Below are 16,456 nucleotides of genomic sequence, written 5' to 3' on the forward strand. Positions count from 1 at the left end.
TACATTAATGAATTATGGAAAGATGGGGTATATCCCGAAGAATGGAGGACGGCCAATACTATCTTAATACCAAAGCTTGGCAAAGAACTTGAATAACCTCAGGCCATTTTCGTTAACATCATGTGTAGGGAAGACAATGGAGCATGTCATATTGAACATGTTAGCGAAATATGTGGAGGACAATGACATCCTACTGTATAATCTGATTGGTTTCAGACCAGGCTTGTACACGCAAGATGCCAGGTTGGTAATCAAACATCAACTGCTATTAGTCGAACCAGTGAACACTCGAGCTCTCTTGGGGTTAGATGTGGACAAAGATTTTTTTTTTGTCAGTTTATTTTGGGCAACATAAATACAAGGTTTGCCCGCAAGGTAAGGCAAAAGGAGGGCGTAATCCTCCTGACTAAGGCCTTTACCTCGCTGGAGCAGCAGAAGTAGCAGTCAACTGATAACAAAGTACAACTAATATGACACAAAACTTTGGCAGAATTAAGCATAGAGCAATACTTGAAGTCATTTCCGAACTGGGATTGAACAGAAAGCTCTATGAAGCGGTCAAAACCTGTCTTGGCAATCGTTCAGCTCATCTTAGATTCGGGGATATTAAATCAAAAAAGATGGATCTCATTGACAGAGGGAACCCCCAAGGGTCGGTCTTGTCACCTATGCTTATCAACCTAGCCCTGTCAAAAGTGGCAAAGGGATATAGGACATTCACTTTACCATTTATACAGACGATGTGACTATATGGGCCGCTGAAGGAAGTATTGTACATGCGGAAAGCAGATATCAGAAGAGCATTTATGAGGTGGAGTCCATTCTAGAGGACATGGGACTCAAATGACCTGCTGATAAGTCTGAGCTCCTTGTAGTGAATAACAGGAGGAGGGGTAGAAAACCGAGGGGGTATGTTCCTGAGGAAGAACCCAGGTTAGTATTAACCACGAAGGCAGGCGAATCTATTAAGCAAGCAGAATCCATTAGAGTCTTAGGCAAACGGGCCAAACGGAAGAAAAATACAGCACATCACAAGCAAAAACGAGGAAGTAATAAGATTGCTAAGGAGAATCACTAACAGACACAGAGGGTTGGGAGAGGAGAGCGCCATGAGACTGGTCCATGCTTTCGCCTTGTGTCACTTCTCATATGTAGCTGGGATGCTCAGTTGGACACAGACAGAGCTAAATAAGTGAAGCAGATTATTTAAAAGGCTTGTCAAAACAACAGTGGGGTTACCGATTAACATGCCGGAGGATAAATTAATGAAACTGGGGCTCCACAACACAATAGCCGAGATAATTAACGCTCAGCAAATTGCCAACAGAGACGTTCTCTGGAACAGTGAGATAGAGCAATACTCGAAGAGGTAAGGGGGTGACCAACCGAATCCAAAATTTCAGGTGAAGGCACAGTAGAACTAAAAGATAGCATAAGACATATAATTAAGGCGACTCCTTTACCCAGAACTATGGTACATCTGTGTTAATAAGTATGCACAAGTTGAACCATTTCGCATTTCCAAAAATGAACGGCGCATACTATAGATGGGGTCGCCATCCATGGTACAACTGTTCTGCGAGCATGCATATTCATAAACGTGAAGCCGCATTGACGGGATTGATAACGTCTTATAGAAAGGATCAGGCTTGACAAGTTCTTGGACTTTATTGATCTAAGCGCTGATGACAACAAAGCCAGAAGCACTTAATGTCACTGGGCTTGCTTTTGCTGATTTTGCACGCAGTGCTTTATGAGAAGGCCGGCTGCTTCAGTTTCATTTTTAGCCACGGTTCGGCTACTAGAACTGTGAATACAGTGCTGGAAGTTAGTCACACGCATAATGATTCTGACTGAGTCAATACATTCCAGTTTCTGAAGTACTGAATGGCTTTATCGGCTAATAAGGCTAACAATTCCGGTGTGCTGATCTTTTCAGGTAACCGGACGGTATTGTCTTCATCATCCTGCTAGTTGCTCACCAGCACACGGCCATCTTCATGTCGGGCGATGGTGAATGACACCCACATGGTTCCAAGCGGTAACTGCGCCAAAGTGTACTATTCTGTTTATCCAAACATAGTTATTCCGAATGAATATTCCTGTTTTCTTCCCTTCCACTTGGCCGAACAAGCTCCCTTCTTTGTTCTCTTTTACCAGCGTTCCAAGTTCTCTTTCACCAGCGTTCCAAACTTGAATTTTCTATGTCCATCCTTTCATTTAGGTGAGGTCAAGGCGACCGTTGTTGTACTCAAGCTTATTGTTTTAAACTCTGCTTCATCATCGTCATAGGGCGAAGAAACAAGAAAGCCGTCGCCATCAGGGCCGTTACAGTGCTCAAGCTGCAAGTCCAAACGAAGTCCCAAAGTACCCACGTAAATAATTGTCATTTTCACCAACCCAGTCGGGGCCGGTAAGCGAATGTTTATTCTGCGTAATAAATAAAGTTACCGCAGAACCTATTTCACAATGAATGTTGATGGTAATCCAATTTGCAATTCGAGCAATGTAGCGACGCACCATATTTCTGAAGTCAAGTTTGTTTAACATCGGAAGTTGTGATTCTGAGACTTCCACTGCTTTGGTTATATGTGGCCTAATCCGGTATCCTCCCATGTTGCTATGGCACTCGCTTATCACAGTAACGCTAAAGCATGGCGGCTTGACGACGGCTGTATGACGCCAACGAACTAATGACTATGGAATGACAAAGGAGGAACGGCGTTGATATAACGACAAAGGCGTTATGACAACGACTATATGACTTCGACGCAATGACGACCATGGAAAAAAAAGACAGAATGATGTCGATGGAACGACAAAGGTGGTATGACGATAGCGGCATGATGACAATACGACGACCATTCTTTCAAATGTTGACCTTGGTATAACGATGACAGCATGACGAGGACAATATGAAGACAGCTGGATGAGACGGCGGCAGGACGTCGATGGTATGCCGACGACGGTATGATAGAAACCAGGTGACGACGATGGCGCGACGAAGATACCATAGCGATGATGGTATCACAACAGATGTATCACAGCGATTGTCTGAACACGACGTAATCACGACGATGGCCTGACAACGGTGGCATAATCACGATTGAATGACTACAGCATAATTATGATAGAAGGACGAAGAAAGATTGATGTCGGTGGAATGACAAAGACAGTATGACGACGGCGGCAAGACGACAATGTGATGGCACCACTGAAGTGATGACACTAATAAAACGATAGCGTGACGAAAACGGCATGACGACGAAGGCATGTCGAAAATCGGATGACAAAGTTCGAATGACTAGGATAGAACGACAGCGAAGGTATCACGACCATGGTACTGCGACTAGCGCATGACGGCGATGACTTGACAACGGTATAAAGACAATCGGATGACAAGTCTATGATGGCAATGACGTAACGACGACTATATCACGAAGCCTGTGTGACGACGATGGCATGGCGAGTGGTGATTGAGAAGCTCGAATAACAATGTTGCAATGACCACAATGGCATCAACGAAATAAGCCCATAACCAATGGTCACAGCTATTGCACAACTTGGCCCACTGTGTCGGCGTAGAAGACGTGACGACGTCGGCAGGACGTGAGTCATATGTCAAAGCTGGAATGAGGATGATGGAACGACCATGACGGCATCAGGACCATGAGCGCATACGTAGTGGCCCAAGTTTGTAGACAACTTGGGGAACTCGATCGGCGTAAGAGGCCAGATAGATACGTAATATAAAGATTACGACAGAACTTATCTAAGGATGATTGTCAACGGTAGTGCAATTAGAATTCGAGCTATATAATAACGCACCGTATTTTCGAAATCAGGTTCATTTAGCATCTGTAATGGCCATTCTGAGACTTCTGTTGCTTTGGTTATGTGCGAGATATTCAGCTATTGTCCCGTTTTGCTATGGTACTCGATTACCAAGGTTGCCTATGAGAATGGTAGGATGACGACGACTGTATGACGCATACACAGTCCTAACAATAGAATGACGTCGATGGAAAGAAGACAGCCTGACGACAATCGGATGAAGATTCTTGTATGATGGCGATGATATAACGACGACCGCGTGACGACGACGATTGTACGACAACTGTATGACGACAAACGGAAGATGCAGGTGAAATGACGACGATGTTACGACCACGACGGCATGACGACGATGGTGCGTAATAGTGTCGGTCGGAAGACGACGCAATGAAGACGATGGCATACCAACGGCAGCATTGTGAGAATTGGGGTGCTATTCTCGACACGCATGGCGGCTGCACGGCCGCCATTATCCGCCATGTTTACTCTCTGATTGGCTGTGGAGAGCTCACGTGCCTTAAAATTTGTGCCGGGAAACGGAAGTTTTGCGAAATGTCATTATGCGTTTGCATCAAGATGACGAAACGTGACGTGAGCTGCAAATTTTATGGACTAATACATTTTTTTGGTCCTTGGCAGATATATTTAGATGATAGCGCTTCAAAAAGAATGTGAGCGGTAGCGTGCAGAAGCCAGTGCAATGCATCTGCAATTGCGCGAATATGTGGTGGCGATCCAAGACATGCGCCATGCCTGCTTGCTGATTGGCTGAAGGAATATCTCATGAGGAGCATCACAGGAAGGGCTGTTTCGTAAACGTCATTTTGACGATGCGTGACGTTGCGCTGGGCCGCCATTGCTGAGATTTTCCGCCATAATTTTTGCTGCGACGAGCCGCGCGAATTATGCTAATGAGCAGCCATATGCAATGGCAGCCGAGAGGAATGCGTATCGCCACATTTTCCCCGTCGTTTGGCACCACGAAAATCTTTTGTTCATAACACGTGCTCATAGTATTTGCATCGCTCTCGGGTGGTGTTGGCATTTGTGTTTGGGGCCACCATTTTTTAAAAGAAGCGTTTATACGAAATAATATTGGTTGAACATAGCAAACTTTCGGAAATATTGTCCACTTTTCATTGCTGCATTTGTATTGTAATCAAGATTAATGCCTTTTCGCACAATCAAAAGTTATGACAACGGCCTCTTTCTAACTTATAAAAAGAAATGCACGCAAGGCGCCGCCTTGAAGTTTCTTCCCTCGCTGCGAGTAACCAGCGAAATGAGCAAGAGATGGCAGCGCCGGCGCTTGCGTCGCTCTAGTGGATATCTCTGGCGCGCGCAACGCTATCGGTGATATTCGGCTGTTTCTCAGCCAGCCGAGTCGGGCTGAGTCACTTGCGTTTCATGAGATAGCGATAACGTGGCCTAGAACGTGCGCGCATCACCACTGGTAGGTCGCGTATGTTGTCTCAAGCAAGGAAACAAGCGCGTTGGCGCCAACGTGCGATGACTCATTCCATTTTCCGGGGACACGCATCCTAGTTATTGAAGCAGACGATGGCTTGTACGCAGCAGACGACGGAAGCGAGAAGCGTTTTCGACCGAATAATCATATGCTTTGAGATAGCTGCTTTATTTTTACTGCGGAGGAAAACTGTTTTGCTTTACTGATAACGCTACATTGTGTGCCTTCATTTCAGTTTCTTAGGCGGAACGTCAAGATGGCGTCACGTTACGTAAACAAAACTGGGCCACCAGCGCCATTTTGTTTGCGTCGCGCCTATGTCACGCACCGAAGAAAATGGCGGAATGTCCAGAATAGCGCCCTTGAATGACGAAAGCGCTATTAAGAAACAATGATAAAGCACTGAAGTTGCTGGATGGACGAAGGTGGTTTGAAGACAATGGGATGGCCTTACTTTAGTGATGACGATGGTGAAAAGACAGCATGATGATCATGCTGACATGACGACAACAGTATGACAATTACTGGGACTACAACGGCGTCACAATGGCGGCACGACGCGAGTCGGATGTCGAAGCTAGAATGACAACGACAGAACGAGCGCGACGGCATGACGGCGACGGTATGACGAGGAATGCATGACGACAATGGCATGAAGACAATTGTATGATGATGATTCTATCACGGCTATGGCGTAACGAAAACGGCAAGGTAGGAAATAGATGTCGAAATTATTATGTCGACCATGCAACGATCTCAACGGCATCACAATTACGGCATGACAACGAATGCATGAGGACGACTGCATGATGACGACGCCATGACACGATTGCATGAAAATGGCATGAGGACAAAGGGATGACGACGACTCTATTTCGAAGCGCCCGTGATGACGGTGGCGTGACGATGACGGTACGACAACGGATGCATGATAATGGTATGAGGACAATGAGTTGATGAGTGTAACACGAAGCCTGTATGAGAATCATGCTGTGACGAGGACGGCATGAAGACAGTTGGATGACAAAGCTAGAGTGACGACGATGACACAAACATGGCAGCACGACGACGACGGTATGACAACAGATGCATGATGGCAACTGTCTGACGATGACACAATGACGACGATGACATGAAAACGGTGGCTTAATCACGATTAAATGACGACCACATGATCCCGATAGAACCATCAAGGCGGTATGAAGACGACGCCAGGTGACGAGGGTGCGACGACGACGGCATGATGAGAGTCGGTTGGCGAAATTAGAACGTCTGCAACGGCATCACAACCGCATGAGGACGAATGCATGACTAAACACCAAGAGGGCGATAGCATGACAACGGTATCCTAGGTAAGTGGATAAGTTTCGATGAAGTGAAAAAAAGGTTAGGGATATCTATACAAAATTGTTAGAATGTAAAGCATGTATAGCATACCAGATTAACTCAAGCAGGCTAGGTGACTATTTGTCAGCGCCCCGTTTCAAAGGGGATGCCAATAAATCGTCATCGTCATCATATCTGAACAATGGAATTACAATGAGTGTAGGGTGACAACAGCGCCTTAAACCTGTCACGAAGCCTGTATGGCAACGATGGCGTGTGGGCGACGGTATGACAAGAATCGGATGACGAAGTTGTAATGATGACGATGCAACGACCACGACAGCGTTACGATCGCAAGCACATACATAGTGGCCCAAACTGCTAGACAAATTGGGCCAGTGTGTCGGCGTAAGAGGCTAGATGGATAGATAGCCTGAAGTAGGCGAATAATGGCAATCTCATTCAAAATACTTACGGCCTCATTATCATCATCAGCCTATTTATGCAAACTGCAGGAGGAAGGCCTGTCCCAGCGATCTCCAATTGCCTCTGTCTTGCGACAGCTGTCGCCATCTGTCCCATGTCTCCACAGCTGGCGAATTTCCCGTTTTCATCATGCCATCTGATTTACTGCCTTCCTTTACTGCGCTTCCATTCTCTTGAAACCTATCCTGTAACTTTAATCGACAACCCGTTATCTGCAATACACCTACATGGCCTGCCCAGCTCCCTTGTTTTATTTAAAAAAAAAAAAAAAAAACGGCCGCGGGCGCCCGCGTTGAATTCTCGGTCACGGGTTCGGTTAAGTACTTAATGATAGTTGTGTGTGGTTTTCAGCTGTCCTGTACATATACTGGATATTAACTGGCGTCATTCAACTGTGCTGGCGCTGTTTGCTGTGTGTTTTGCATGAAGCGCTTCGTGACATCTGCTGTACCATGTGTTTTTGCTGACAGCTCACTACCACAATGACGGGATCTGTGTTCGTCGCCTTCGTTGTTCTCGAGGCGTCTGTATACGTCGCATGTTCGAATATCAGTTATTGCGGTGAGTGAAATACTTTAGACTTGGTTTTTTGTCAGCAATGATCGATTTTTTTCATGTGTTAACCGCGACACTTGATGGTTGGGCTCTTCTCCCTGCCCGTGTTCGTCATCTTTATTTTTATACGAGGGTTCTACTCTTTAGTCTTTATGATTTACGCAGCAGGAATCAACCGAAGGGAGTCCATTCGAAGAGGATGCGTTGGCCGTAATGGTGAACAAGACATGAACTCGCCCGATGTTGTGTCCTTTTGTTTTTTCATGGGTTGCAGCTTTGCGTGTGTGTGTGTGCGTGTCTGTGGCTATACAGATTGCAGCGTTCGCACTTTGTAGCAAAACAAAAATATAACTGCAGTGCTTACTCGGTTTATATAATGCCAAATTCAGTCGGCTGCTGATGTAAAAATTGCACTGGTGCTTTGTTCCGAATAAGCTGCGAAACTTGTATGCTCCATCTAGGAGGGCAATCACGATTGCTTCTCATTTATTAATTGATGACTGTGGCACAGCTCATTTGTAATTGCAAATCTGTCTTTGAACTGACTTGATGCTTCCTTATTTTGTTCTTTTCAGTGTAGAGATTGTTGGACATCCTGCTTGACTCTTGGCTCTAGTTGGATGATGGGACCTCGATCATCCTTAGGATAAGTGTAAGCCATGTACGGTACCCTCTGTGGTCCTCACCGTGCTTTGTATAAGTGTTAAGACCAGGGAGACCTTCGCGGTAAAATAGTTAGTTGCTTTCTTATAAACGGGAATTCCTTTGCACCATCCCTTATAAGTTGCAACTATTATTCCCAGTTTCTCAGCGCCTGCAGTGTACACAGTTGACTTCTAGTACTACTTAGTTTCCCTAACCTTTACAAAACCTCATAACTGTAGGTAGTCAATGCCATGTGAGAACTGACAAATTAACTCTGTTATGTTGTCATTTACCTGTACTCCATACATAAGTAAAAATTTGCTACAACAGTGTGCGCCTGTCCTGTCTTCTTCCTTTGTGATCGTCTACAAAGCGCATCCAATCTTTCCAAAAAACAGTCTACGTTGCACCTTGCTTCCTTAGCGCACAAATATATTCAAAGCAGTGTGATGAGATGTGCATTATGAAATGTTTTGTGTGTGATATAGTTTCTTTACATGAATTTACTGTACAGCATAAACAAGGAATGTAATTTCATATGTTTGCGTGTGCTGCAGAGCCTATGCTTTGCTGCTACGTTTGATAAAACATGGGCCGAGGCTTCCATTGGCATTTGCCTTGCGCCTGCCGAATGAACCGCACCAGGTAGCGTTTGCAGGCTGGTTTTTGACCTAACTGTGAGGGGATCGCACAATGATGTGTGGAGGCACTTGCGTCTGCGATAGAGATTGCGTTCTTATATGTGCGTGTAGACCGGGCGTCATGTTGAAGGTTATATCAGGTTGCTGAGGTGTTTTGCAAGATTTTGTCACCAGTCTAATTTTACTTGTGGTGTTTTTTTTTATCTAGATAGATAGTATCATTAGAGCTGTAACTAGAATTTAGTAACCCATTTGCATTGGCTCTCTGATTAGGCTGCCACGTTTGACCTTGCACTAGGTGGGCAATCCTTCAAAGTACGCTAATAAATCTTTCTGTGTGTAGCGTTTTCTCGATTGCTAGTTAGTGCAGATGCTGAGAATTACCTGAGGCTATAGACGCACTGATGAATTTCGTACCTCTACAAACCACTTTGCACTTTCTGGCGCAACCAGCATGGTAACACATCCAAGACAGGGGCAATGTTCCCGTTTGATCACATCATGAGATACTTTAATTTTGTATTACGTATCATCCAATGCAATGCGTTATTGATGTGAAGTAATTCCCTAAGCCAATTAGGGTCGCATGAAAATGTATCAATAAAAGTGATTGACCCAGTCCCAGAGCATTACTTTGTAATACTACTTTATCAGCAGTCCTTTGCATGTTACCTGCTGACTGTACACTATGTCACGTTTAAGTTTGAAAAAAGGCAGTAACTAGATAGTGCAATATGCCAAACTTTCTTTTGGTTTAACAATATAAAACATAAAACATTTTAATCAAGATAGTACACAAATAACTGTTTTCAACTGATTACATTTTGCAGGGAGATTCTCAGACTTGTTTGACAAGTTGATAAGTGCCTTTTTAGTAGCGAAACACAATGTATTGTGTTGAAGGCTCACTCTGTCTTAATTCTTGCATGTCTTGCATGTCTTACATGTCTTACTCTGTCTGCATTTTGATAACTGTGTGCCAGGAAATATACTAGTAATTTTAAACAGGGAAAGAAGTGCTTAAATTAATTCTAGTGTGAGCCAAAGTTCCTGTTTGGCAAGTATTCCTAACTGAAGTTCGAAATCCGCACATTCTGATTTCCTTCCTCGCATTTTATCTCTCTTCTGTGCACATTTTGCTTGCCTTTGTCTACAAGAACCTTCACGCGTGGCCTGTGACAGTAAGCATTTGTGGGCAGCCAGTGTTCTCCTATGAAGGCTGGCCTGCTCTTGCTTCGGTCGCAATCGTATTCGAGATCCATGCATGACAACCTTTGCTTCTATTTGTCACCCTTGCTAATTACACGTTCTGCACCTCTTCTAATTTATTAGGTAATAAAGTGTGACTATGCCACATGGCGAGAAGTGGCTGTCCTGCTTATTTTAGCTTACAGTCATGTTTCCTGCACTGCACTGCATAAAAAGCACATTGTAAAGTGTGTGTAAAAATACCAGCATACAATTTTTACATTTCACTCCCGGTAACATGGAATATGCAAAGAATTCATTGCGGAGACTGGCCATTGTTTCTCCGTGATGCTAGGCAAGTAATTGACGATACTTTACGAGGGCCACTTACAAATTAAGTTACAATTTGCTTTGAAGTGAGGCATAGACATCAGAAAAATATGTGTTGCTGCGTAGAGTTGTGAGCAGAATGTTTTTCCGGATGTGAAGCATCCTTTAATCCTGAAGAAATAATTGTAGTACATAATTTTGTGTCGTATACTTGTGTCAAGCTATATTGCCACCTGCAATTGAAACCAGGATGTCATTTCTGCCTGAACCACAGCGTAACTGACAAAATCAATCCCCGCTAGAAACTATTTCCGTTTGCAGGGAGACTCAGCAGGGCAAAGTTTTGTCAACAGTGACATGTTTCATGCAGAGGTCACATTCTTGTTTCAGTAAACGGGAGCACGTTGGCATGACATCGGCATGCAATACAGATCTTGTTTTATTTACAAAATAATTGTGACAGGCGGTGTTCAGTTGATTGGTATAATCAAAATGCACTAGTCGACCATTCAAGCTGTACTACACCATTCCCGTGGTTGACACCTTGAAAAGGGACCAGTGCATCACTCTATCCGACAATATAAACTTTTGTCTGATGTGCGTGCCTCATATAGAATAAATTGTAAACGTGGGCGCACGTCGTGCTACTGTAACCGCTGCCACAAAATTTGAGGGAATATCTAATAAAAATATCCAGTTGTTCTTGTCAAGGTGTCCGTTAGCCAACTTATAGCGTAATATTGGCAGGGCTTACCGAAGTACTTCTAGACGTCCATGGCTACAAAATGTCTTGATCAAGACAGCTACTATACTTTTGAATTATCCGTTCAAGATATGTTTTAGACATCAAATAGATGCTTCCGTCTTTCGTGGGTATATCATTTGACATGCTTCATCTGATATACTTACTTTCACTTATGACGTGATTAGTTAACCTCGCTCCATTGTCTGGTTAGTCGTCCCCTCGAATTTAGTGAGCGGAATTATTTGAGGTGCAAGCGAAGAAATACACGTCTCCACCGTAAATGAATGGTGTGGTCGCAGTGAGTTCCGAGTTGAAGCAATCGTCTAAGTTTTCTGCTGGTTTCATTTATTTAGCAGTTAGAGTACGTTTTCTTTACGGACTCCATGACTGCCGTGATATTCCCGCAACGCTTTGTACTTCTATACCGACGGAAAAAAAGACTTTATTGAAAAAAGGGCCTGCCTGGTTGCCAGCCCGGGCTCAGACCACCCGGGCATTATGTGCGGTGAGGCAAACCCTTTCCACCGCTGCCCGGGCCCGCTGGATTGTCCATAGTTGGTCGAGTAGTTCCGAGCTAGTCAGAGCGCTTAGCCATCGCTTCTCGTGAAGGTCGGGTTCAATGTTGTCCTCTACATATATTGTAGAGGACTGACCTCTGTACATTCTCATAATATGTGTGCCATGTCTGCGTGTTCGTGCTTGCAGAGCTTGCAGCTCGCGTCTGGGTATTGTCTTGAGTTTGCTCTGTTTAAATGTGCTCGCTTTCTGAACGTTCTGGTTTGCAACCTTCTCCAATCTGTTTCTTGAGACCTGTCGTGTTGTTCGTGGGGTTGCGATGCTTATCTTTGTTTCGTATAGTGTATCAGTATGTCGTGGTACGTGACCAGTCTGTCCCTGTTGTCTTGTATCACTACTTCGTCGTCGTCGCCTTATCCGTGTTCTCTATGGCCTCCGCCTCAGTCCTCCCCCCTTTCCCGGGGGTTGCGGGGTGTTGGGCCGTCACTGTGCGAGCCGCGGTGGGTTAGTTCTTGCGCGGCTCGATGGGCCTTCTCAGTTGAGATTGGGGGAACATTCGTGGTTACGTCTCCCATATGTGCTAGGATCCGTTTGAGGTATTCGGGTGTGATTTTGCTGTACTTGAAGTCTTCTGCTCTGCGCTTCAGGATTTTGGCCGCCTCGGTGGAGGCCCAGCCCTTTGTGAAGTTCCTAATGACCGTCTTGAAGTCGCTGATTATTGTTCTGTCTTGTTACCGACCATTGATTACAGCCAATGCGACTGCCATTTCTTCCGCTGCGTCCGACGATCTGGTCCTTACGGAGCCCGCAGTCACGGTCTTTCCTTTCGTGCCTACGACCACCATTGCGAAGAGGGAAGTACCCTCGTCCCCGCCGACACCACCATTGCCGTCCCGGTTTCGGGGGTACCGGGCGGCGTCTACGAAGAGCACCCCCTGCCACGCGCCGTGGTTCTTGAGAATCGTTTTTGTGAGGCATTTTCTTCTCTCGAGATTGTGCACGGGGTGCATGTTCTTCGGGATATTTTCCGTGTTTATTGCGGCTCGAATATCCGGGTGAATCTGCGTCCTGGCACCGTTCATTCCGTGTTAGTTTATGCCGATCTTTTCCATGATTTCTCTATCCGCCTTGGTTCCGGAGAGACTTCCGGGTTGCGCTATCCTCTGTGCTTTCGCGATTTCCTCCGGCGTGTTATTTACCCCGACTTGTAGTAACCTTTCGTTTGTTGTGTATTAGGGGAGACTTAGTGCCGTTCTGTGCGCTTTTCTAATGAGCGCGTCGATCTTGTCTTTCTCAGCCTTGTTCCGGTGGATGAATGCCGCCACGTACGCGACATGGCTGATCGCGAAAGCCTGGACGAGCCGTACGATGTTTCTTTCTTTAATGCTCCTTTCGTTGTTGGAGACCCTCTGTATTAGCCGAACGGTCGCGGTGACTTTCTTTTCCAGGCGCGTTATAGTTTCCTCGTTTGTTCCTCTGGCTTCGATCCAGAGACCCAGGACTGTGATCTTTTGGATCATGGGTATCTCCGTGCCTTTTCTTGTGGTTAATCTGATTCACCTTTTGTGTAGTTCCGCTACGCCTCTGGGCGGTTTGCCTAGCCTCCTGGGGCGTTAGAGCTGCAGTTCCCATTTCTCCGGTGAGAATTCTAGTCCGGTGCCCTCCAGGTGATTTTTGATAGCCTCCACTGCCCCTTGAAGTCTGTTCTCCATATCGCCCTCGCTTGCGTCCTTCGTGCGCCAAATTGTAATGTCTGCATAAACTGTGTTATTACTGCCTTCTATTCACTCCAGCCCGATCATGCTGAGGTTGAAGAGCATCGGTGACAAGACGGACCCTTGCGGTGTGCCAACGCTGCCCATGTCCACCTGGACACTCTCCTCCTCGTCCAGTCTGATTCTGGCTGTTCGTCCCGTAAGGAAATTTCGGATATAACTATACGTTGGTTCGCCCAGGCCGAGTTACGCGATTCTGTCGAGGATGGCCGCGTGCTTGACCCTGTCGAAGGCCTTCTTTAGATCAAGTTCAAGTATTGCCCTCAAGCCCCGCCACGTGGTGTTTATGACTTGGTCCTTGAGTTGCGCCATGACATTTTGGGTAGAGAGCCCTCTTCTGAAGCCAATTGTGTTAATGTGGTACATGTCATTTGACTCCAAGTAGCCATTAACTCTACTCAGGCAGGTGTGCTCCATCACTTTACCAACGCAGGAAGTGAGGGAGATCGGCGGCATGGTCTCTATTTCTAAAGATTTACCCGGTTTGGGGATGAGGATCATGTCGGACCTCTTCTATTCATCGGGTATCCCGCCATTCCGCCAGCACTCGTTGATGTAGTCTGTCAAGCGGCTCGTTGCCTGGTAGTGCAGGTTCCGGAGCATCCTGTTGGTCACTTTGTCTGGGCCCGGAGCCGACGTCGTCTTGATGGCCTGCAGGACCGCTTTGATTTCTTACTTGCTCCTATAATTTTTCATATTCGATATGATGAATTGCCACCCTGCCTTTCTTCACATAGTCATTTGTTTGCCGATGACTGTGTAGCATTTGAAGAAATAACACATGTGAATGACATGAGAATCCTGAAAATGGTCTTAAAGCTGTTTTGAAGAAAGAAACCACCACTATCATACTTGTATTTTTCGATTGAAGAGACGCCGAACGGATCGAGATGGGAGGCCTAACTACCGCAGTGTGCCTGGTAAAGGCCGATCCACACGACGGACCAAGTCCGCGGGCCGCTCGGTCACGTGACGCGACGTCACGGCCCGCCGCGGTCCGGTCCGGCGCAGAGCACATCCACACGGCGGACCGCCATAGCAGACGGCAGAGCAGACCAACCAGCTACACTCTCTGCCAGAGTGTTATCATTGTTATCATGCCGGCTCGAGTCCCACACAACCGGGAACTGCTCAACGAGGGATACAAAATAAAGAACCTCCTCGTCACTCCAAGAGGACACGGTGATTAAAAAATATATCTGCTGCACGCACGTGTAGGCGGAACGGCGGACATGAAACGACTGCCTTGACTGGCTGTTGCTGAGCTGAAAACTAGATTGGATTTGGCTGAAGACACTCTGTTGCCGGACAACATTCGTTGGCTACGCCAAAATCGCTGCGGTTTGCGTGCGGTCCGCCGCCAAAACTGAAGCGGGAAAAGCCTCGGTGATTTGTTGGACCACGAGGGCCGCGGTCTTGCGCGGGCCAACGATGGTACGCACGAACTGGTGACGTCCTATCACGTGATGCGCGGACCGCGGTCCAAAAGAGCAATTTGGTCCGTCGTGTGGATCGGCCTTAAGAGGCAAGAAATGTTTCGTAATAAAACAAAAAAAAGAACTAATTGTCTGATATTGCTTGAACCAGGCTCCTCCAGCGTAACAGAGGGGTGCTCCAAAATAGACCACGAAATGCATGCACACTTTTCTCGCGCCAAGTATCGCTCTGAGGTAATTGGCGTTTGAAGCCTGTCACCAAGGGGCAATTTGTTTTTAAAGGTAAGCGCAGCTGCGCAAGTGGCATCACGACGTGCTGACGAGAAGTAGCCACCGAAGTAGTACCGGCATACCAAGCAGGCGTCTTGATATCGATGCCGCCGTCGACATCATGGCATCGCCGCCGGAGTCCTGCCGCTGTCATCCAGCCATTATCTTTGCGCTCTTCTTATCGACTCTGGCGTCATACCATCGTTGTTAGCTGTCGTTTTGTCGTCGTGACCCACATGCTCGTGTCACGCACACACAATTGGCCATTTTGGACGGACGCGTTGAGCCTTCTAGCTGGTTCATTTTACGCAGCCCCAAACCTGGTTATACAGCCAGCAACTCGCGAAACACGTCGCACAACATTCATTCCCACACTGTGTGAGAGCCACAATTTTTCTTTTGTTGACACTTTCACATGCTACTGCCAGCACCACGTGCACACGGCACCAGCTCGGTTAAATTGAGGCAACTGCAACATACTCACCGTCTGTAGTTTTACCAACGGCCATTGCCACGCAGGAGTCCGTAGCTTGCGTCAATGTGTAAATGTTGCTAAGGCCGAAAGGAAGAATGTCTGATGCTGCAAAATGCAACAAATATAACTTGGGTGCTACTGCGCAGAAAACAATGGTCCTTCGTTCGTTAAGTATTCTCGCGCTCACACCGGTAATCATTATATGTTTTGCGGTTATAAAGGAAACGCAAACACCAATGAAGCCATATGTTGTTATTAGAGATGCGCGTCATGAAGAGCAATGTTTCACTAACATAGCTATCAGCCATTTCTCCGCAAACAAGCTCCTTGCACTAACCAAACTACGCGTTGTACACTTCACGATTTCACTTTTTTGAAACAGTCTATGGGTGTGAAATTGAAGCTGATGAAAGTGCATTCTTTCGATCTCTGGCAACCGGTCTCCCGCTTTGCTTCTGCCCTTTACCAGACTACATCTTGTGATTATGCCAACGCATAAAAATGACATAACAACGCTCGATATACTATGCTTATACCATAAAACAATGTGGGTAAACATAAACGCCAAAGAAAACAGCGTTGAAGGACGCCATGGAACGAAAAAAAAGCAACAACAATAACGACTAGTGTGCCTCCGAAGTTCCGCGATCCGTCAATCTAACAGGCGCTGCTGGTTTCTTTTAGATTGCCGGGTGAGCGTATATACGTATAACATGAATTCTTCACCTGATATATCGCGAAGTTCTGAAAAGAAAGTTTGTAGAAT

At 46.1% G+C, this 16,456-nt stretch overlaps 1 protein-coding gene across 1 annotated transcript in view; it reads right to left on the reverse strand.

The window, feature by feature from the left end:
* The window catches only part of LOC140219238 (uncharacterized), a 301,899-nt gene that overhangs the window by 17,871 nt on the left and 267,572 nt on the right, over window positions 1-16,456 (reverse strand). The window contains exon 8 of the mRNA XM_072289047.1: window positions 15,700-15,795. Within this exon, the coding sequence (XP_072145148.1) occupies window positions 15,700-15,795 (96 nt within the window). The remainder of the gene's footprint in view (window positions 1-15,699; window positions 15,796-16,456) is intronic.

This window comes from Dermacentor andersoni, chromosome 7 (assembly GCF_023375885.2).
Source record: "Dermacentor andersoni chromosome 7, qqDerAnde1_hic_scaffold, whole genome shotgun sequence".
Lineage (NCBI taxonomy): Eukaryota > Metazoa > Arthropoda > Arachnida > Ixodida > Ixodidae > Dermacentor > Dermacentor andersoni.